The sequence below is a fragment of the Amphiprion ocellaris genome, chromosome 24, assembly GCF_022539595.1.
Source record: "Amphiprion ocellaris isolate individual 3 ecotype Okinawa chromosome 24, ASM2253959v1, whole genome shotgun sequence".
Lineage (NCBI taxonomy): Eukaryota > Metazoa > Chordata > Actinopteri > Pomacentridae > Amphiprion > Amphiprion ocellaris.
Window position 1 is genome coordinate 19,590,280 of NC_072789.1, and position 23,126 is coordinate 19,613,405.

The 23,126-nt window shown below is 39.3% G+C and overlaps 1 protein-coding gene across 2 annotated transcripts in view; it reads left to right on the forward strand.

Annotated features, from left to right (window-relative positions):
* Positions 1-3,703: 3,703 nt before the first annotated feature.
* Positions 3,704-23,126, forward strand: part of LOC111580848 (potassium voltage-gated channel subfamily H member 8-like) — a 44,627-nt gene continuing 25,204 nt past the window's right edge. For both annotated transcript variants that reach the window (XM_055008113.1, XM_055008114.1), the window contains exons 1-7: positions 3,704-4,088; positions 14,796-15,029; positions 15,135-15,266; positions 16,220-16,365; positions 16,928-17,186; positions 20,041-20,198; positions 21,625-21,832. In XM_055008113.1, coding sequence (XP_054864088.1) covers positions 4,013-4,088; positions 14,796-15,029; positions 15,135-15,266; positions 16,220-16,365; positions 16,928-17,186; positions 20,041-20,198; positions 21,625-21,832 — 1,213 coding nt within the window. In that variant the 5' untranslated portion in view covers positions 3,704-4,012. The remainder of the gene's footprint in view (positions 4,089-14,795; positions 15,030-15,134; positions 15,267-16,219; positions 16,366-16,927; positions 17,187-20,040; positions 20,199-21,624; positions 21,833-23,126) is intronic.

Here is a 23,126-nt window from a genome sequence, read left to right on the forward strand (position 1 = left end):
AAGGCACGAAGGCACGAAGGCACGAAGGCACGAAGGCACGAAGGCACGAAGGCACGAAGGCACGAAGGCACGAAGGCACGAAGGCACGAAGGCACGAAGGCACGAAGGCACGAAGGCACGAAGGCACGAAGGCACGAAGGCACGAAGGCACGAAGGCACGAAGGCACGAAGGCACGAAGGCACGAAGGCACGAAGGCACGAAGGCACGAAGGCACGAAGGCACGAAGGCTTTTTGCAAATTTTGCCCTTTTCTTCTATTCGTCAAGGCGGTGACATCAACACTGAAAGAAAAAAAAACAATCCACAAAATCAAAAAAAGAAGATAATCTACCTACAACTTTTAAAGAACACGCTAAAAAACACAATACTAAAAAGTCACACTCTTCTCCTCATCACTCATTTTTACATTTTAACACAATTTCAAAGCCACACAAATCACATTCTTCATGTCAAATCACTTCTCTTCACTACAAATGGGAGAGAACAGCAAACAAATAAAATACAACTTATGGCTTAAATATCTTCAAAATCTCTTTGCTATTCCTCTACATTCAAATTCCTCAACACCACTCAACAATCACCTGCAGGATCTCTTACTTCTTTCTTAGCTCTGACAAAACATCTTCAAGACTCTGAGAAGACAACTCATTTTCAACACATCTGCTGCTTCGTCTAAGTGTCCACACGCATCTCCAGTCATCCACAGGCCTCACCACTGATCAGCTGCACAAACTTACATGTTAAACTTCTCCAAAGATAAAATACAGGCCCTTCTGTCTGATCACAACTTTTACTGGTGGCTCATATTTCAAGTTCATTTCCTTGCAAAGTCTTTATTTTGGATTAAAGTGGGATCTGTGACCAGGCAGATCACTTGTTTATTCTTAGCATTTGGATTTCACTGACATTCCTGTCATGTAGAAAAATAGAAGTATCTTTGCATTGATTCAGCTAAACTAACTGCAGACACTGAGAGGCGTAAAGTTCAACAAATGCTGTTTTTATTTACTTCACTGGTGACATCAGTAGATGCTTGCAGTGAAACCACCACTGCAAATATTTATGCATTTAAGTATTACAACTGAAAACTCCCTACAAACGTCCACTTCTAACACCACAAACATTGTCCGGAGGAAATGATATTAGCTGAACATAAAAACATGTAAAACAGCTCTGATGCTTTCATCCTGAGCTCCACTCAAACATTTCACTGTGCAGCAGCTCAGCAGTTTGTTTAAGAAAAGCATTTAGGTTCAATCTGTGAAGCCCAAAACCCACCAGCTTTGAAAAATGACACCATTTACCAGAGTCACAAACTGTAAAAACAGAAGGAATTGTTGGATTTTCTATGTGAATGTGTCGCCTCTCTAGTTAACTCACCCGGTTACGTCTCCGTCCTGACGCTGCTCTGCTGGACCGGAGCTTCTGGACCAGCCGGGTGGACCTTCCTTCACAGATCTTCCCGGTGGGAGTGATTCTGAGTCGGCCTTGGTTGACTGCAAACTCCTTAAAATGGACACATGAGAGGAAATCGTGGACAAATCGACACAACAGCTTGTTCGGTTTGTCCTGTTCTTAAATGGGTAGAAAACTGCTGAGAGCTCTCAGTTCAATTCAATTTTCAATTCAATTTTATTTATATAGCGCCAATTACAGTCAAATTGTCTCGAGACGCTTTACAGAACCCATATGCCTGAACCCCCAGAGCAAGCCAAAAGGCGACAGTGGCAAGGAAAACACCCTTTTAACAGGGAAAAAAACCTCGAGCAGAACCCGGCTCTAATGTGGGGGGAACCATCTGCCTGCTGGCCATGTTCTGGTCTTGAAAACGTGTATTAATCCAATAGAAAGTCTAGTGGTAGGGTTAGGGTTGGAGAGGAAGGTCCTTACAGTTGTAATGACAAAAATAGGGTAATTAATATCACACATAAATATTTTTAATGTTAATACTAAGCAGCCGAATATTCTGAGAAATTAATCCGTGGTTTTTCCTTCAGCCGTTGTAGATCTAGATAACCTAAAGGTACAGTGCGACCACAACGGCTGAAGGAAAAACCCCAACTTTATTCTAAGAATTTTTTGGCTCGTGTGACTTAATATTAAATTATGAAAAAATGTATAATTTTATATCCATGTTTTTGGTACATTGCTACTGTCAGGACCTTCCTCTGTAACCCGAACCCTACCCCTAGACCTTCTATTGGATTGATACACCTTTGCTGACAGCCGACACGTGTGACCGTATAGCGCTGCGGGTTAAGCCACTGACGCATGCAGTTGGTCCTCAACGCTGAGGCCCTGGTTCGATTCCCGCTCGCAGCCCCGTGCTATATTAGTTGTTCTCATTCTTATTTCTACCCCATTGTCTGGCTGTCTCTCACTACGCCTATCCATCAATTAACTGCAAAAGACTACAACACTTATTTACAAATTTCCTGTTTATTTATTAAATACAATTCTTTAATTTCTTACATCTTTTTTCCCCCCATACTTTATAAAAGTTTAATTGTCTTAACTTTTTCCCATTTATTTAATTGCTTCTTTTTTATGTATTTTCTTTCTTTAATCTTCTTCTTCTTTCTAGAATTTAACACCAACCTTCAATTTTGGGTCATTTTTAGACATTTTGAAAAGCTATCAACTCAAACAGGGTAACACCGACAGATATGAAATTCAGCCAGGATGTACTCCAGGCATGGGTGATCAAAAGTTATCAAAATGCTCCACAAAAGTCTGAGGGCGTGGCCATGGCAGGCTCCCAAACTTTGATGCTTCGCCATGAAACATCAACTGCTGTGTAACTGCCCTAAACATGCTCTAATCTGCCTCAAACTTTACATGTATGATCAGAGTCCTGCCCTGATGACATTCCCATGCTGAAATACAGCCACAGTCATAACGCCACCTGGTGGATAGAAGGAAAAGCTCTATAACTAGCCTGGACATGGTCCGATCTGCCTGAAATGTTATGTGTCATCAGAGTGCGGACGTGATCACATCCATAGGCCAATATACACTCTCGGTCGCAGCGCCACCTGGTGGACGTGCGTGGATTCGACGACGAGCATGGATGCGAGGACCCGTCCAACGCTGCTTGCAGCTTTAATTTAAATGTTATTCTTCATGTCGACTGTAAAAAAAAAAAAAAAAAAATTATGGTCAAATTTTGACCTTAAAATCACATTAAAACTATTTTATTTTACAGATATTTGTGAAAAAAGAAGAAATAAATAAAATAATAATAATAATTTAACTAATATTTTCCAAAATAAATTTTAATTTACATGTTAACTGTAAAAAAAAAGTACAAATAAAAAAATCTGTATTTTTACATTTTTTTTTTAGTTTTGGCCTAAAATGCCATTAAAATCCTTTTTATTTTATTTTATTTTATTTTACAACATTATTTCTATCATTTTTACACATTCTGAACATGACATTTTTCTACTGACCTTTATTATTATTATTATTATTATTATTATTATTATTGATAATTTATTTATTTATTGTTATTTTGTTATTATTTGACAGAATGAGTTTTCCAGTGTATTTCGAAGATGACAACACGTTTTATCTTCTTCCTTTTGCAGTTTAAATCTAAATATGAATTTAATTCATCAGCAGCATCTAAAGGAGGAGGAGGAGGAATGATGAAGAGTGTGGAGGGAGGAAGGAGGACCCAGGCAGGAGGAGGAGGAGGAGGAGGAGGAGGAGGAGGTGATGCTGCTGCGGTACATCCGTGCGTAAATGTGACCGTCCTCCGTCCTCCGTCCTCCGTCCTCCGTCCCTCCTTTCCCCGGATCTCGGCTCCCTCCAGCGGGCTCCTCTCTGCTCCGGGACCTGCAGCCCCACCGGGACCGTGGAGTCCCGGGTGTCTCGGCTCGGCGCCCTCCTCCAGGGCTTGGGGGGAGCGCCGGGGACGTCGTCCAGGTTCCTGCCGGGCTTCGTGTCCACGGCGGCGGACGGCCACGGCTCGGAGCGCCGGGAGAGACGCGGCTCGACGCGGTCCCGCATGCCGGTGATGAGGGGTCTGATCGCCCCGCAGAACACCTTCCTGGACACCATCGCCACCCGGTTCGACGGGACCCGTGAGTAGAGCCTCCCTCAGGACCCATGTGGGATAAATTCACTGTGAGGACGAGCTGGAGGGATAAAGTTTAGCACAGCTCCACCTGAACACTTTGAACCACGTCATTTACCGATTAACGGTTAAAAAACAAACAAAAACAAACAAACAAACAAACGGGGTCAAAGCTGCGACCTGCTGACGGTCTCCATGGTGATCATATCATATCGAATCATTTACATTATTGATCCTCTAGACTCACCTGCTGTCACTTTACAGGTGAATGTTTCATCAAAGTGGTCCAAAAAAAGCGATAAAAGGCAGCAGATGTTTGGTTCCAGCTGTCAGAGGAACGTTAAAGGAACATTAGAGGAACGTTAGAGGAACATTAGAGGAACCTTTAAGTTCATCTCCTGCATTCTGGTCCAATTTAATGCATCAGTTGGTCTCTTTTCTGCCTTTAAGGGTCATTTTTGTGTTATTTTAGCATCCTTTTGTGTCTTTTTGTGTCTTTCTGTGTCCTTTTTGTGTGTTTTTTGTACCTTTGTGTGTTAGTTAAGCATTCTTTTGTGTGATTTTGGTGTCATTTTGTGTCTTTTCGGGCATCCTTTTGTCTTTTGTGTCATTTTGTACCTTTTTGTGTGATTTTTGTGATTTGAGCATCTGTTTGTGTCTTTTTGTGTTCGTTAAGCATCCTTTTGAGTGATTTTGTGCCTTTTTAGGTCATTTTTGTGTCTTTTATGTAATTTTTTTGTCATTTTGTGTCTTTTTGTGTCATTTTTGTATCTTTGTGTCATTCTAACTCCAGAGAAGTCATTTCTTCTTTATGTTGTTGTGTTTCTGTCGAGCTGCAGGACTTTTGATTACAAATGAGACGGGATCAGAAACTGCTTCTTGGGGTTCAGAGGCTTAACAGTTGCTGATTCACAGGAAGCTCAGTTTTCAGTTTTGACTCATTTTGACTTTTTTGTTTTAAAGGAACCAATCACTCTTAAACTAATTTCATCTAATTTCATCCTAAGAGGACGTTTGCTGCTCCAGAAGGACTCTGATAACAGCTCAAAGGCAGAGAAAGTCAAAGAGAGAAGTGAATAAACTCTGATTAAACATCTGCAAACGGCTGCTCAGCTCATCTCTTGCTGCTGGAGTTTAGAGATTTTAATGACTTTAAACAATGCAGACAAAGATTAGTGAGCTCCAAACACTTCCTACGTTTTCTCTATTTTCTAAAACCAGTTCATTTATTACTAAATCCTACAAAAGTGACTTGTATATTAGTGGATTTATTTCTGACATGTTTCACCGTGAAGTCGAGGTGTTTCTAGTTTTTAAATTCTAAATTATGAAGCAAAAATGAATAACTTTTTACATGCATGTATGAATATAAACTAAAACAGTCGTTTACTGGCAGCTGAGATGCAAAAAATACTGTAAAAAACAGAAAATACCACATTCACATTACAATACAGTAATGTTATCAACAAAATGGCCAATAAAATGGAACAAAAACATGTTTTAATTTTAGAATTTTTTTTTTACAATGTTAAAGTCAAATTTATTAAATAAATTTTTTTTAAATTAATTAAATTTTACAAAATTAAACTACATTCACATTCAACCTCTATTAATATATTTATAATTTTATTGGACAGTAAAATTTAGTTTATTTGTGTATTTTAATTATTTTTTCTTACGTATACAAATATTTGCCAGACCTATACTTTATTTTCTGTCACAGCAATTGTATCTATAATAGAATAGAATAGAATAGAATAGAATAGAATATTTTTGGAGGCATTTTTGTGTCTTTTGCTATCATTTTTGTGTTATTTAAACACCTTTTTGTGCCTTTTTGGGTCATTTTTGTGTCTTTCGTTGCTATTTTAGCATCTTTTTTGTGTCATTTTTGGGCATTTTTGTGTCATTTTTGTGTTGTTTTTGTGTCTTTTGTATTATTTTTGTATTATTTTAATATCCTTTTGTATCATTTTTGGGTCATTTTGTGTAATTTGATCATCTTTTGTGTCATTTTTTGTGAACTTTTGTGTCATTTTGTGTTATTTATGCACCCTTTTGTGCCTTTTTGTGTCATTTTTGGTATTTTGGCATCCTTTTGTGGCATTTCTGTGTCTTTGTGTCTCATTTTTGTGTAATTTATGCATCTTTTTGTGTCATTTTGGGGGCTTTTAGGGTCATTTTTGTGTTATTTTAGTGTTATTTTAGCATCTTTTTGTCATTTTTGTGCCTATATTATATTATATTATATTATATTATATTATATTATATTATATTATATTATATTATATTATATTATATTATATTATATTATATTATATTATATTATATTATATTATATTATATTATATACATTTACAGCATATAATATGAACTGAATATATAATTGAGTTTAACAGGTTTTTGTGTTACATAAATAGAAAATATTAGTGAAATTGCTTTAATTTTCTAGAGGTAATGTATGCATTTTTTTTTTCACATTGTAAAGAAAATACCAGTTTATTTTTGTGATTTTATCAGTATTTTCCTGTATGTAAAAAATACATTAAATTAATTTAAATAACATTTTTTACTAAATAGATGATAAATAAATTCTATGAAGACAGTTTTATTCATCGTGTTCGACATTTTATTATATCACTGGATATTTCTGAAAAATAAAATAAATGTAATGTTGAACGTCTATTAAATGAGAAAGAAATATTTGTGGAATTCTGATAAATTTGGAGCTTCTGCCTTATCTTTGGTCTTGAATGTGAGAGTCCAGTAGAAGCTCACCATTGTTCTGCTGCTGCTCTTAAATATTAATATATTCCTGCATCGAACCAGTTCATCATCTCAGAAGAGCCGGGCTGGTTTTTATTTTTTTTCTGGGCGAAATGATTCATCAAATCCTGTTATGTTCCGTCACACTCTTCAGAATCACTGGCTGCATCGTTCCTCTGCTCCAGATTCCCTCACAGCCTCCTCTCCTGCAGCCACCAGATGTTTGTACAGCCACATCTGTTCACCTGGTGGAGGGTCACCTGTAGAGGTTCACCTGGTGGAGGGTCACCTGTAGAGGTTCACCTGGTGGAGGGTCACCTGTAGAGGTTCACCTGGTGGAGGGTCACCTGTAGAGGTTCACCTGGAGAGTTTCACCTGTAGAGGTTCACCTGTAGAGGTTCACCTGGTGGAGGTTCACCTGGTGGAGGTTCACCTGTTGAGGTTCACCTGTAGAGGTTCACCTGGTGGAGGTTCACCTGGTGGAGGTTCACCTGGAGAGGTTCACCTGGTGGAGGTTCACCTGGTGGAGGTTCACCTGGAGAGGTTCACCTGGTGGAGGTTCACCTGTAGAGGTTCACCTGTAGAGGTTCACCTGTAGAGGTTCACCTGGTGGAGGTTCACCTGTAGAGGTTCACCTGTAGAGGTTCACCTGGAGAGGTTCACCTGGTGGAGGTTCACCTGTAGAGGTTCACCTGGAGAGGTTCACCTGTAGAGGTTCACCTGGTGGAGGGTCACCTGTAGAGGTTCACCTGTAGAGGTTCACCTGGTAGAGGTTCACCTGGTGGAGATTCACCTGTAGAGGTTCACCTGTAGAGGTTCACCTGGTGGAGGGTCACCTGTAGAGGTTCACCTGGTGGAGGGTCACCTGTAGAGGTTCACCTGTAGAGGTTCACCTGTAGAGGTTCACCTGGAGAGGTTCACCTGTAGAGGTTCACCTGGTGGAGATTCACCTGTAGAGGTTCACCTGTAGAGGTTCACCTGGTGGAGATTCACCTGTAGAGGTTCACCTGTAGAGGTTCACCTGGTGGAGGGTCACCTGTAGAGGTTCACCTGGTGGAGGGTCACCTGGTAGAGGTTCACCTGTAGAGTTTCACCTGGTGGAGGTTCACCTGGTAGAGGTTCACCTGGTGGATGTTCACCTGTAGAGGTTCACCTGTAGGGGTTCACCTGGTAAAGGTGACCACAGGGAGGCGATGCTGCTGCTGCTGTTGTAAATCCTGTCTAAATGCTGGAATATTCCTCTTGTTCAAGTGTCTACAGACTGGGAGTGATCTGATCAGACAGTGTTCTGGTTTATCCTCACATATCCAACCTTTTACACTCATACATCATCACACTGTCAGGACTCTGCATTCACTGTGGAAGTTCTAAGTTTACACAAAACAAATTCATCTTGGTCTCATCTGACAAAAGAATGTGCTCCTAATATTCATCACGCTTCTTTTCTGGCTTCTTCTATGTTCTTTAAGAAAGTTAAATCTTGCCGTTTCATGCTGAAGGTTATTTTTCTCAGATCCAGCTCTGATTGGTGGTACTATTATGATTTTTAGTTGCTCACAGATATTCCACTTTTTGCACTCAGGCAGCTCCCATTGCAGTGCTTCACTGGCAGGACTATGCATTCACTGTGGGAGTCCTGGTCAGGTTCACACAAAAACAAAAGCAGAATACTGTCTGTGGAGTCATTTAAGGAGGACGATCAATGCAGCCATGATTAGTGGTACTATGGCTACTTCTATACCTCCTGATTAGTGCTACAGCTGCTGTTTCCAATGCTTTTTAGATCTATCTTTCTGCATCCTTTTTCATCTTAGTGACGCCTCATGATCAGATTAGTTCTTGTGGTTTTTCTTTTCCATGAGGAACCATGATGCAGACATAGACACAGTCCATAGGTTCAAAACCGAGGGCATTATGCAGTTCGGCTGATTGGAAATCACAAGTTTACTCAGTGTTGTTTCCGTCATCAAAGGTTTTCACAGGTGGATTCACTTTCTCTACTTTGGGGACTGAATTTTCAATATAGTATGTCTAAAATATAGGTAATTTTACTGGTACTCTTAGACATAATGCAGTTAAGCTCAACCTGTCTTTCTTTTTTCTTTTCGTCTCGTGATCCTCCATCACTGACAGGATGTCTGTTCATACATCTGAGTGCTGCTTTGATTAGGTTCGGCAGCAGCGTTTACACTGGACGTGCTTTATTAACGTATGAATTATTAATATTCATTGTCAGCCGTTCATCTTCATACTGCCTCGCTCTCCCACTCCATTTATCCCCCCCGTTCAATCATTCGCCTGCCTTCTCTGTCGGCCTATATTGCTGGCATTCTTCAAAGTGAGCGCTCCAGTCCTCCACATTCATTTCAGAATGGGTCTTAATGATCTCTGCGGAATGAGTCACCTTTCATACCTAACTCCCTTTCATAATGAATTATTCAAGATTGTCCACATAACTAACCGTCAGTCAGCGCTCCTATGACAGCCTGATAGGACATGTGCGAGCATACTTTGCATTTGGATTCACCATCGATTGTAATGTTTCAAAAAGTCCAAACCAATGTCTTCATATTGAAATTAACAGATCAAAGACGAATGTTTTAATAAAGTGTTTGGTAAGAATGGAACACGGTGTTCATCATGTTGTGTTCACTGAAAATGGGAATTATTGCATCTGAAAATGGGAATTATTGCATTTTGTTACCTTAGAATGAGTCTTTCATATGGACAGATTGCATTTTTTAGTTCCTCGTTTCCTTAAATCTTAGCCCACTGGAGATGGAAGCAGAAGAAATTTAAATAAGACGCCCTCACCTCGGAGCTGTGGATGTCTGAAAGTGATTTATTGAAGATTTCCACTGAGTGAAAAGATGCTCAAGATGATTCCTACAAAGTTCCACCAGATTCCACCTCAGCCGAGTCCAGCTCCTCCATTGACCCTTCAGTAAACTCCTGAAGCTCCCTGAACCCTCACCTCTCTCCATCCTTTCGGTTCGGGGTTTTGTCGGGTTATTTTTGCGGATAAATCTCGTAAATGTTGGCTCCAAGTTTTCAAGAAAAACTCTACCTTGCTTGGAAATGGCGACTCGGACCAAACCCCAGATTTGAGTTAAGCTGAGAGGAGTTAATCCTGAACCAGATGTTTCCTGATCCCTGCTGGAGGGACAGTTTCTGGATGTTTCAATGCCTTCACGTTTCATTCATTTTTCTCTGCGGTATAAAGTCCTTCAGCTCCATGGAAACAGAACAACATGAAGAAGAACTCAGACATGTCCAAAAAGACACAAAAATGACATGAAGAGGTGTTAAAATGACAGGAAAATAATACTAAAATGCACAAAATGACCCTAAAGATGCTTAATTAACATGAAAATGACACAAATAGACACAAAATGACAAAAGGATGCTAAAATAACACAAAAAGATGCAAAAAGACACAAAACGACACACAAGGAGGCTAAAGCAACACAAAAATGCACAAAATGACGCAAAAGGATCCTAAAATAACACAAAAAGACAGAAACGATAAGAAAGATGCATAAATTACACAAAAATTATACAAAAAGACACAAAAATTACAAAAGGACGCTAAAATAACACAAAAATGACAAACACAAAACTGACACAAAAGGGTGCTAAAATGACTCAAAAATGATAGAGATGCTTAAATTACACAAAAACGACACAAAAATGGCACAATAGGAGACAAAAATGACACAAAAAGGTGCCTAAAAGGACACAAAAATGACAAAAAGATGCTTAAATGACGCAAAAATGACACAAAAATGACACAAAAGGAGACAAAAATGACACAAAAGGGTGCTAAAAAGACACAAAATAACAAAAAGATGCTTAACAAAAAATGACAAAAGGATGCTAAAATAACAGAAAAAGATGCAAAAACACACAAAAATGACACAAAAGGATGCTAAAGCAACACAAAATGAAGCAAAAGGATACTAAAATAACACAAAGACAGAGAAATGATAAGAAAGATGCATAAATTACACAAAAATTGCACAAAAAGGCACAATAGGTGGTTGTTTTGCATCTTTTTGGTCTTTTTATGGTCGTTTGATGTCTTTTTGTAGTTGTTTTGTATCTTTTTGCCCATTTTATGTTTTTTTTCCTTCTTTTTGCAGTTGTTTTGTATGTTTTTGGTCATTTTATGGGTTTTTTTCCTTCTTTTTGTAGTTGATTTGTGTCTTTTTGCCCATTTTATGGTTGCTTTCTTACATCTTTTAGTGGTTGTTTTGTATCTTTTTAGTCATTTTATGGTTGTTTTACATCTTTTTGGAGTTGTTTTGTATTTTTTTTTGGTCGTTTTATGGTCACTTTACGTCTTGTGGTTGTTTTGTATCTTTTTGGCCATTTTACATTTTTTCCAACTTTTTGTAGTTATTTTGCATCTTTTTGGTTGTTTTATGGTCATTTTTCATCTTTTTGCAGTTGTGTCTTTTTACTCGTTTTATGGGTGCTTTTTTATGTCTTTTAATGGTTGTCTTGTATCTTTTTTAGTCATTTTATCGTTGTTTTACATCTTTTTGTCATTGTTTTGCATCATTTTGGTCTTTTTATGGTTGTTAAACATCTTTTGGTAGTTGTTTTGTATCTTTTTGGTCATTTTATGGTTGTTTTACATCTTTTTGTAGTTGTTTTGTATTTTTTGGTTGATTTATGTCTTTTTGTAGTTGCTTTGTATCTTTTTGGTCATTCTATATTCATTTTATGTGTTTTTGTGGTATTGTTGTTACCCTAAAGGAGCGTTCTTGGTCTGGACCAATGGATAGCTGGGTGGTACGTCAAAATAACTTCCAAACTTTTCAACGGTAGTGTATATTCTACACATCATGGGCTAAACAGATTTCTGACAAGGAGGCTCTAAATCATGAAGATCTTCTTCCTCAGAGTCATGTTGTGCTGTCATGTTTGTACGGTAGCCCAGAATGGACAAACCAAACACTGACTCCAGAGTGGGCCTTTTTGTCAAATTTTACTCTCAGAATACTGTGAAAGATGTTAATGATGAGCTAATGGTAGCAAATCTACAAAAATAGCTCGATAAAATAGAGAAATTCCCAATAGTTCTGTACTGTACAGCATGTAAGAGCTTTCATTTCTTTGATTTTTGCACGTTTTTGCAACGTTTGCCCGAGGCTTCTCAATCTGACACAGTTACAGAAAGCGGAGTTTATTTGTGCTACTCTCTGATTTATTTGTTTTTTAAAAAGCAGTCTAAGATGAAATATCATAGGGGCAGGGAGAGAACCAAGGAAAAGAGCAGATTATTTAAAGGGAACGACAGAAGAAAGGGACGATGATGTGAGGTTCATTGAAAAGCAGCAGGCATGTTAAACCCTCCCTGAGGACGCTGTCTGAAAGTGAGGAAGAGCCGAACATGGAGTGAGTGCCGGGGGAAAAGAGAAAGTTGTGCATGAAATTGTAAATATGTGTTCTTTCAGTTAACGTGAGGTTGTGGTGCGGCTGTAGGTGACGACCTTGTGGTTCAATAAAGCACGAATGTGACCAGACGTGTGGTAAAACGCCTCCTTAAGGGCAGCACATTAATCCTGCCGAAGCTATTTGTTGGCGAATAAATATTTTATCAGCTGTTGTTGAATACAGCAGCAGCGAGTACACAACTATGCAGCACCACACAAATGTGAAATAATTCAAAACTGCATCACATCTAAGTTGAACAGTGTTTGCTAAAAGCTGGCAGTTTAGATTTACGCAGTAGGAACTGACTTGTCAGCTAGTATTTTGGTGTATCTACAGGAATTATGTTGAATCTGTAAATAAAAAAAAACACTTTTTACACTCAGGCAGCCCTGAATCTTCACATTCCCACCTCTGTGCTTCACTGTTAGGACTTTTTGGTCATTTTATGGTTGTTTTTTACGTGTTTTAGTGGTTGATTTGTGTCTTTTTGGTCTTTTTATGGTTGTTTTATCGTAGTTTTTTAAAATCTTTTTGGTCTTTTTGTGGTTGTTTTACATCTTTTTGTAGTTGTTTTTGTATCTTTTTGGTCGTTTTATGGTTGTTTTATGTCTTTTTGTTGTGGTTTTGTATCTTTGTGGTCATTTTATGGTTGTTTTTTTTTACATGATTTAGTGGTTGTCATGTATCTTTTTGGTCTCTTTATTGTTATTGTTTTTTACATCTTTTAGTGGTTGTTTTGTATCTTTTTGGTTGCTTTATGGTTGTTTTACATCTTTTTGTCATTGTTTTGTATCTTTTTGGTCTTTTAATGGTTGTTTTACGTCCTTTTGTACTTTTGTATGTTTTTGGTCATTTTATGGTGGTATTCCATCTTTTAGTGGTAGTTTTGTATATTTTTGGTTGTTTCTTAGTAGTTTTTCGGTCATTTTGTTGTCGTTTTGTTGTTGCTTTATGTCTTTTTGTAGTTGTTTTGTATCTTTTGGGTCTTTTTATGTTTTTTTAATGTCTTTTAGTGGTTGTTTTGCTTGTTTTGTGTTCATTTTGTGTCTGTGTGGTTGTTTTGCGTTTTGGTATCTTCACAGACATTCATCTATAAATGTCATCAACACCTTTTGCACTCATCCAGCTCCATATCATCATCAGTCCCACCTCTGTGCTTCACTGTCAGGACTATGCATTCACTGTGGTAGTCCTGACTAAGTTTACATGAAATTAATGTTCTTGGTGTAATCTGATGAAAGAATGCGCTCCTGGTATTAATCAGGCTTCTTTTCTGGCTTCCTCTATGTTCTTGAAGAAAATTAAATCTTGCTGTTTTGTGCCGGGGCTGCACAGTGGCGTAGTGGTTAGCACTTTCGCCTTGCAGCGAGAAGATCCCTGGTTCGCGTCCCGGCTTTCCCGGGATCTTTCTGCATGGAGTTTGCATGTTCTCCCTGTGCATGCGTGGGTTTTCTCCAGGTACTCCGGCTTCCTCCCACAGTCCAAAAATATGCTGAGGTTAATTGATCATTCTAAATTGCCCGTAGGTGTGAATGTGAGAGTGATTGTTTGTCTCTGTATGTAGCCCTGTGACAGACTGGTGACCTGTCTAGGGTGTCCCCTGCCTTCACCTGAGTCAGCTGGGATAGACTCCAGCCCCCCTGCGACCCTAGTGAGGATTAAGTGGTGTATAGATAATAGATAATGGATGGATGGATGTTTTGTGCCGAAGAACAAGGTTATTTTTCTTAGATGACATTCATCAGTAAATGTCATCTCCTCAACACACTTTTACACTCAGCTTCATATCATCACACCCACTTCAGTGCTTCACTGCCAGGACTATAGTCCTGATCAGGTTCACTACAAGCAAATTTACCTTGGTGTCATCTGACCAAAGAATGCTCCCAGGCGTCTTTAAATTTTTCAAGAAGTAAAGGTCGTCCACAGAGGTTGCAGTTCTGAAATGTCCTCTGATTTCCATTGATAACTCCTGAGCCCTGTGTCTTTTCATCAGAGGTAGATTGTGAAAGTAGTTCACTGTCCGTGGCGTCATTTTCAGATGACGACCACTGCAGCCATGATTAGTGGTAACATGAGTCGCTGTACAACTGTGTGTCACTGATCTTTAGCTGCCCACAGAACTTCCTGGATCCTCTTCCAGGTTTATGGAGTCAGATTTTTTAGTTCCTTTAACAATTGTTCTCCATGTGGAGCCATGATGCAGCCATGGACACATTCCATAGGTCCAAACCTGGTGAAGTTCTGGTGTTCACAGCTCATTTTTATAATATTAGGCTCATTTTAGCATCAGCGATCACAGGTTTAGTAACTTGTGTCTACATTAAGTTTCTACTCTGGGACTCTAAAGTACTAGCTTTTGATTGTTAAGCGGTGATTCAGTTTTGAATTCTTCAACATGTGCTTACTTCTGCAGCATCTTCATGGATGCTTGTGGTCGTCCTCGCTGCTCACCTTTCTGATGCTCCGTCCCTTTTCTGTTTGTTTCCCATCTTTCCTCCCTCAGACAGTAACTTCGTCCTGGGCAACGCTCAGGTCCAGTCCCTCTATCCCATCGTCTACTGCTCCGATGGCTTCTGCGAACTGACCGGCTTCGCCCGCGGCGAGCTCATGCAGAAGAGCTGCATGTGTCACTTCCTGTACGGCAGCGAGACCAGCGACCGCCTCACGACACAGATGCAAAAAGCTCTGGATGAGCGCCGCGAGTTCAAGACTGAGATCATCCTGTACAAGAAGAGTGGTGAGGCTGGATGGCTGCAGGACGTTGTCAGATTTCATCATGTTTGACTCAGAAATAACCTTGTGTTTCTACTTGATATGTTTGTGTTTGTGTCTCTTTAAAAAGGCTCCAAGTTCTGGTGTCTGCTCGACATTGTTCCCATCAAGAATGAGAAGAGCGAGGTGGTTCTGTTCCTGGTGTCCCACAAGGACATCACAGAAAATAAGGACCTGGACCACGGCAATGAATCTGACATTGGTGAGAGAAAGTGTGGAAAAGAAAGCGAGGCATTGTCCAGTTCCACTATAATTCACCTGAAATGATCCAATAGAGTCTCTGCAGCTGAGGCCCAAATGGAACTGCAGACTTGTTATTATGGAGGAGGTTCAGAGGCTGTAGTCAATAAAACCCTGATCTGTCCACTGTTCAGATTCATCAGAAGGTCAGAGCTTCTGTTTGAAACACAAGCAATGTACAGAAAGACATTTCCATCATCTGTTCATACAATCTCATTCAAAAAGGGGCAATAAGGGGAAAATAACCTCTTTGTTTGATACAGATTTGACATGAAAGAAAGGAAAGATGTAGAAGAATCGATACAGAATCCAAAAGCTTGTGCTCTGTTTTAAATCTGTTTTTAAATCTTCCAAATTGTGCAAACTGGAACTGCTTACTTACTGATAACACAGAGTTTGATGATCTAATTTTAATGTACATAACGACACCCAGCCTGCACCTTAAATGGTAATTTATACGTAACAACATGCAGCACTGATCTGTTGCACCAACAACAAATAATGTGTGGGATTTAAAGTAAACATCAAGATTAACTTTGCACTTTTTTCTTGCTTTTCTGGAAGATATATGAAGCTGAGTGGACGCCTAAATTATGAATGAGCACGTCTGGTTTTGAATTATTTTCAATAGATGACAACAGTTCTGCAGGAGGGCTTTAATGGCCTGGTGTTTGGGTGATGTTTAACATTTGCCTCAGGAGCTGGAATAACACCTGGATTTGTGTAGCTGTTCAGAAAAGAAATAAAGTAGAACATTGCAGTAAAACACAAGCACTTTCCAGTTAAGAAAATCAGGATATCATGCAGCATAATCCTGAAAACTTCCTTCATTTCTAGATCCAGATATTACTGCTGACAGATTTGCACGATGACGCTTCCTGCCTCATTTCTTCTGCTCCATGTCCTTGCTTTCAGATGAGGAAACCGGTTTGGAGATCCACCAGATCAGCCGCCCTCCAGGCCTCAACATGGAGCGCCGTCGCAGCAGGGCCGTCCTCTACCAGCTGTCTGGACACCTGCAGAAACAGGACAAGACCAAGAGCAAGCTGAAGATCAACAACGTGAGACGTCTTGTCGCACATAAACAATATCCAAGTCTAGTCAGCTGATATCAGAGGCAGTTGCTGAGTAGATACACTACCAGGACGATGCATTCACTGTGGTCCAGTCCTACTGTCAGCCAGTATGTTGGTTTACCTACAAGAGTTGTATACCACTGCCATTCAAAAGTTTAGGGTCACTTAGAAATAATCTTATTTTTGGAAGAAAGGCAGTTTTTTCAATGAAGATAACATTAAATTAATCATAAATCCAGTGTGGGTAGGGTAGGGTGACACCATGCTGGAGACTGTTCAGTGATGTTACACACTTGTTAGCTTCCTTGTTCACATGTCCTTTATTTTGCTATTTAGATCAGGTTAGTTACTGCATATCTGGTCCCTGGACTACCAGCTAATATTGGAATGAAGCTGCTTCTATCTTTTGTTTTTGTTTTTATTTGGGACCAGTTTATAAAATATTGTAATTTACATGGGTATGAATGATACCACACGACTACCACTGATGACATGATTGATAATTCGGAACGTTTACGATGCTAATACAGTTAATGTGCTTGTCCAGAGCGTTCTTGGAGCCAATGCCAACCCGGTCCCAGAGTACAAGGTGGCTGACATCCAGAAGTCCCGCTTCATCCTCCTCCACTACGGTGCGTTCAAGGCCGGCTGGGATTGGCTGATCTTGTTGGCCACCTTCTACGTCGCCATCACCGTTCCCTACAACGTCTGCTTCACCGCCGTGGAAGTGCGAGAGGACGGCGGCTCGGCGGCTCGAAACCCTCCGAGCGTCAGCGACATCCTGGTGGAGATACTTTTCATCATCGGTGAGGCTGATGATTGCGCTTTGTTGTGGAGGTTCAGCGATGTCAAGGTAGACACCGTGAGAAACACTGGAGATTCAGATGGTTGAGAGGAAGGTTTACTGATATCAGGAGAAGTGACACCAACAGAGCAGCAGTTGATGCCAGCATCAGTTCTGAGGATTCTCTCTGATCTTTGGGTTTATATTGTAGTTGGGAGAAGGTCAGATTTAGATTACAGACCAACATGGAGACAACTAGTCTGCTTAGTCACATCAGAATAGACAATATCTAACCATGACCAGAGCAGAGAGTCCTGGAATATCTTCCTCATAGAGTGTCTGCCTGTTGGAAGATAATCTGATATGATGTCCATTAACAGAGGAGGAGGAAGAGTAGTTTTTCCTTCACACTCTTCAGGACTTATTGTTGTGCTCTGGTGTCACCTTTATTCACTTCCTGTCTTCCTGTCAAAGAATTCATCTCTATCTTGTGTTATTTCTCTTTTAACCCTCCTGTTGTCCTCATTTACGGGCACCAAAATTATTGTTTCCTTGTCTGAAAAAATCCAAAAATTCAGCAAAAAAAGTCCCCAAATTTCTGAAAATTTGCAAAACCTTCAGGAAGAAAATTCCAATTTAAAAAAAAATGTATATTTTTTTTAAAATCCCCCAAATATGGCAATATTTTCAAAAAATTGCTGAAAATCTTCCAAAAAAAATCCTAAAAATATCTAAAGTGATTCCATATATATCAGTAAAACTTCTAATATTTTCTTAAGAACATTCACAAAAAAATCAACCAAAATCCAGCGAAATTCACTGGATTTTGGTTGATTTTTTTATGAATGTTCTTAAACATTTTTTAACATTTCTTTTTTTCCACCAAAAAATGTTCATCAGAAGTTTCACTGTGAAAATCTATTTTTTCCCCACATTTTCAAACTTTAAATGGGGTCAATTTTGTCCCGCAGGACGACACGAGGGTTAAACCACTCCTGTCCATTTCTGTATTTACCTTCCTTCTACTAATACCCTGTCAGCATCAGCACCACTCTTTCCCTGTTAATTGGCTTTTTGTGCTTTTACGTCGCCCTCCAACTTCTCCTGTGAGCTGTATGCAAAGAAGCTTCTTACCAGTTTCCTCTCTCAACCTGCCGTCTCTTCTCTGTCCACTAATCCTGCTTAAGAAAGGCCTATTAAAGGAATGTATTGTTCCAGCCTGGATCTTATTGTCATGGTGCTAATACAGCAGCCGCTAATACAATGACCTCTAGTTCTCTGCTGGAATCAACCAGTGAAATATGAAGTGTTCTTTTAACAACAGACTTGTCTGAGTTGCTTTATAGCACACATATCCAGCCTTGGATGGTTTTACAAACTGTCCTTCAGCCTAAAGGGGCCATTGGATCGTCCACATGACTCCTCGTTTCCCTGGACAGCTGCATTAACCAGGTCAAGTCCACAGACCACGTGCAGCAAAACACAGCTTTTATTGCCAAATTAGATACCTGGAGACGGGTTCAGTTTTTTCAGCTGCTCCTTGCTGGAGGGGTTGTGTCGCTCTACCTTTCTCTTAAAATACTCCACAGCCGTTCTGCTGGATTAAAGTCAGGCAGCAGGTCGTAGTTTAGAAACTATCATGATGGAATATTCCTCTTCTTTCAGCTTCTGCAGACTAGAAGTCATCATATCAGACAGTATTTTGGTTTATCCAGAGACATTTATCTATAAATATCATCTCCAGAACACCTTTTCCACTCATCCAGCTCCATATCATCATCACTCCCACCTCCGTTCTTCACTGTCAGGACGATGCATTCACTGTGGTAGTCCTGGTCAGGACCACACCAGTTGTTCACACAAACTCCACTATTTTTCATCTTTTTGTGGACCACTGCAGCCATGATTAGTGGTACTGCTCCTCCTGATTACTGCTGACACTGTTTCTACCATTTTTGTGTCTTTCTGTGTCATTTTTGTGTTATTTTAGCATCTTGTTGTCATTTTTATGTCTTTTTGTGCCTTATTTCTGCTATTTAGACATCCCTTTATCTCATTTTGTGCCATTTTTTTGTTTTTTTGTGTCATTGTGTGTTATTTTATCATTCTTTTGTCATTTTTTTGTTATTTTTGTGTTATTTAATCATCATTTTGTGCCATTTTTGTGTTATTTTAGTATCCTTTTGTCATTTTTGTGCTACTTTAGCATCCCTTTGTGCCATTTTTATGTCATTTTAGCATCCTTCTGTCATTTTTGTGTCTTTTTGTTTAATTTTTGTGTTAATTAAGCATCCTTTTGTGTCTTTTTGTGCCATTATTGTGTTATTTTAGCATTCTTTTGTTTCATTTTATGTTATTTAATCATATATTTGTGTCATTTCAGCATCCTTGTGTCATGTTTGTGCCTTTTTGTGTCATTTTTGTGGTATTTTAGCATCCTTTGTGTCATTTTGTGTTATTTTATCATCATTTTGTGTCATTTTTGTGTCATTTGTGTCTTACTTTAGCATCCTTTTGTCACTGTTGTGGCTTTTTGTGTCATTTTAGCAACCTTTTGTGTCATTTTTTGTTATTTAATCATCCTTTTATGTCATTTGTGTGTCTTTTTGTTTCATTTTTGTGTTAATTAAGCATCCTTTTGTGGCTTTTTGTGGCATTTTTTTGTTATTTTAGCATCCCTTTGGTTTTTAGGTGGTCACTGATCTTCCTGTGTCTTTTTTTAGTCAGATTTTCAGTTCCTCTCACAGTTGAGGAGCCATGATGTAGGCATGACGACAGTTACGGCCAAAACTGAGAAAGTTCTTGTGTTCATAGGTCAATTAGTTGATATAAGTCAGGCGTGTACTCACTTCCTGTGTGGTGCGTTTGTGTGCCAGATATCGTGTTGAACTTCCGAACCACCTACGTGAGCACGTCGGGTCAGGTGGTGTACGACGCCCGCTCCATATGCATCCACTACGTCACATCATGGCTGTTCGTGGACCTGATCGCCGCCTTGCCCTTTGACCTGCTCTACGCCTTCAACATCAGCGTGGTGAGTCTGTGTTGGGGAATCTTGAACTTTTCTCCACATTTAGGTGGGATTCAGGTGTTTAGCTGTGGCCCTACAGCTGCCGTTAATGCTAACAGACACCTTTTTGCTCCACATTTCAATGAAATCCAGTTTTTTTTTCCTGTAGCAGCTTCAAGGGAGGGAAACTAGTCCTCGGCCAGAAGCTCGTTATTAGCTAACCAGTGATTAGGTTGATAAATGAGCATTCTGAGGACAAATTGCAGTTTGTAGACCAGCAGATTAGCCAGATGATGCCGAGTACTGAGCCTGAGGATGCATCTGAAACAAGGAAAATGTGTTATTTACACAAAACTATGTTGTGTCCCTGTTTGGTTGAACTCCTGCCCAACATTTACACTTTGACAGATACTTTCCTATAACAATTTAAACAAAGTGAAGCTGAAATATTCCCATTTCCATGAACCTGTCGTTGATATTCATCCATATTCTGATACAGTTTTCAATTCTGAGAACTGTTTTTGTAGTCATTAAGGGGAAAAAAATAAACTGTGCTAAGAAGTTCATCTATTTCAAATAAAAATTGCAATTTAGAAAGTTAGCTTATCTTAGCTGTTGCTCCTGAGTCCTAGTATTTCTTTATTGGTATTAATTACTATTACTACTGTATTTATTTAGCTTAACACAGTTGCATATCTTTTTAAAAACTGGGATTAAAACACGTCTAAATAACATTTACAGATTTAAAGTCTCCTCCCAGCATTTGTTGTATATTAAAACTTCTAATACCAGCAATTATTCATCATTTCAGATCTAATCAACAAACCTCAAGGCCTTTTAAAGTCACTGTGTGTTATTTTATTTGACCTTTTGTCATGTGTGCGTCATTTTTGTGTTATTTAATCACCCTTTTGTGTCATTGTGTTATTTTTGTGTCCTCCGTGTTACTTTAGCATCCTTTTGTCATTTTTGTGTCATTTTTTTGTGTTATTTAAGCATCCTTTTGTGTCATTTGTCTGCCTTTTTGTTTCATTTTTGTGTTATTTTAGCATATTTTGGTCATTGTGTCTTTTTTGTGTGATTTACACATACTTTTGTCATTTTTGTCTCTTTTTGTGCCATTTTTTGTGTTATTTTAGCATCCTTTTGTAATGTTTGTGTCTTTTTCTGTCATTTTGTGCCTTTTTGTGTCTGTTCATGTTGGCTTTCTAACCTCAGTTGTGTTCTGAGGTTTAGCAGGAAGTGGAAATCAGATCCTCAGATCCTCAGATCCTCAGCGACACCGCAGAGATCACTGATTAAAACAGGCTAATTCTATTTACAAACCTCCCCCGACCTCGGATGTGAAATAAAGAAATAAAAGCCGCTTCTAATTCCAGTCACACGAACTAATGTGCGGCCAACCAAAGGTAACTGATGCCGTCCTAACGAGCTGCACTTTCTCCTGCAGAACTTCGGCGTCCACCTGCTGAAGACGGTGCGCCTCCTCCGCCTCCTCCGCCTCCTGCAGAAGCTGGACCGCTACTCCCAGTACAGCGCCGTGGTCCTCACGCTGCTCATGTCCACCTTCGCCCTGCTGGCCCACTGGATGGCCTGCGTCTGGTACTTCATAGGACGCAGCGAGATCGAAAGCAGCAGCCCCGCCTCATGGGATATAGGTCTGCATTTCCTCTCCGTTTCAAAGATTTCTAAAGTCCTGCAGCCGTGAAGAAGGACATAGAACTCAGAAATAGCACAACAGGATGCTTAAATAATGCAAAAAATGAGACAAAAAGACACAATAACGACAGAAAAAGGCACAAAATGATACAAAAGGATGTTTAAATAACACAGAAATGACAGAAAAGACATAAAAATGACAAAGAGAAGTTAAAGTGACATGAAAATGACACAACAAAGTGCAAAAATGACACAAAAGGATACTTAAATTACTCAAAAATGACATAAAAGACACAAAAACGACAAAGAGAAGTTAAAATGACATGAAAATGAGACAAAGACAAAAATGGCGCAAAAGGATGCAAAATAACACAAAAAGACACAAATAAGACACAAAAGGCACAAAAATGAAACAAAAGGATGCTAGAATAACACAAAAATGGCACAAAAGGCACAAAGTGATACAAAAGGATGCTAAAATAACACAAAAATGACACAAAAATGACACAAAATGACATAAAAGTGACACAAAAAGATACTGAGCTGATCAGTAGCACAACGAGTAAAACGGTGGTCTCGTAATTTTGGGGCAGTGGTGGTGCAACGGTTAAGTCTCTGGGCTACTGATCAGAAGGTCAGAGGTTCAAGCCCCGATGTGGCCACTGTTGGGCCCTTAACCCTTCCTGCTGCAGGGGGCGCTGTACCGCAGCTGACCCATCGCTCTGACTCCCCCAAGTGGGGTGCAAAAATCAGAATTTCCCCTCGTGGGATTAATAAGGGATAATAAAATAAAATAAAATAAAAATAAATAAATAAATAAAATAACACAAAAACGGCACAAAAACACAATAATGACAAAAGAAGGTTAAAATGACAAGAAAAATGCACAAAAAGGCAAAAATGACATAAAAGGATGCTTAAATAACACAAAAACGGCACAAAATTACACAAACATTGAACTTCTTTGGTTGTTTATTTCATGTGGCTTCACGGTTGCCTTAAGGATCACTGAACTTTTGGTTTTTCTCAGTATCTGGTCGGTAAAAACGATGTATATTTGACTAATCCTTGAACGAGATATGCCAAATGATGGGATTTTGACAAAACATCTTAATGTGAAGCTGAGATTTGACTGATTTTCTGGAAGGAACGGCTCGATACAGATGATTATTTCTGGTACAAGTTGAAAATTTGATTATTTGTCTGGTTCTAATAAAGACAAAGGCTATTTAGTGCTGGAAGACCCATTAGGATTCCAGAATCTGATATAAATTCATTTTTTAGGCCCTCTGT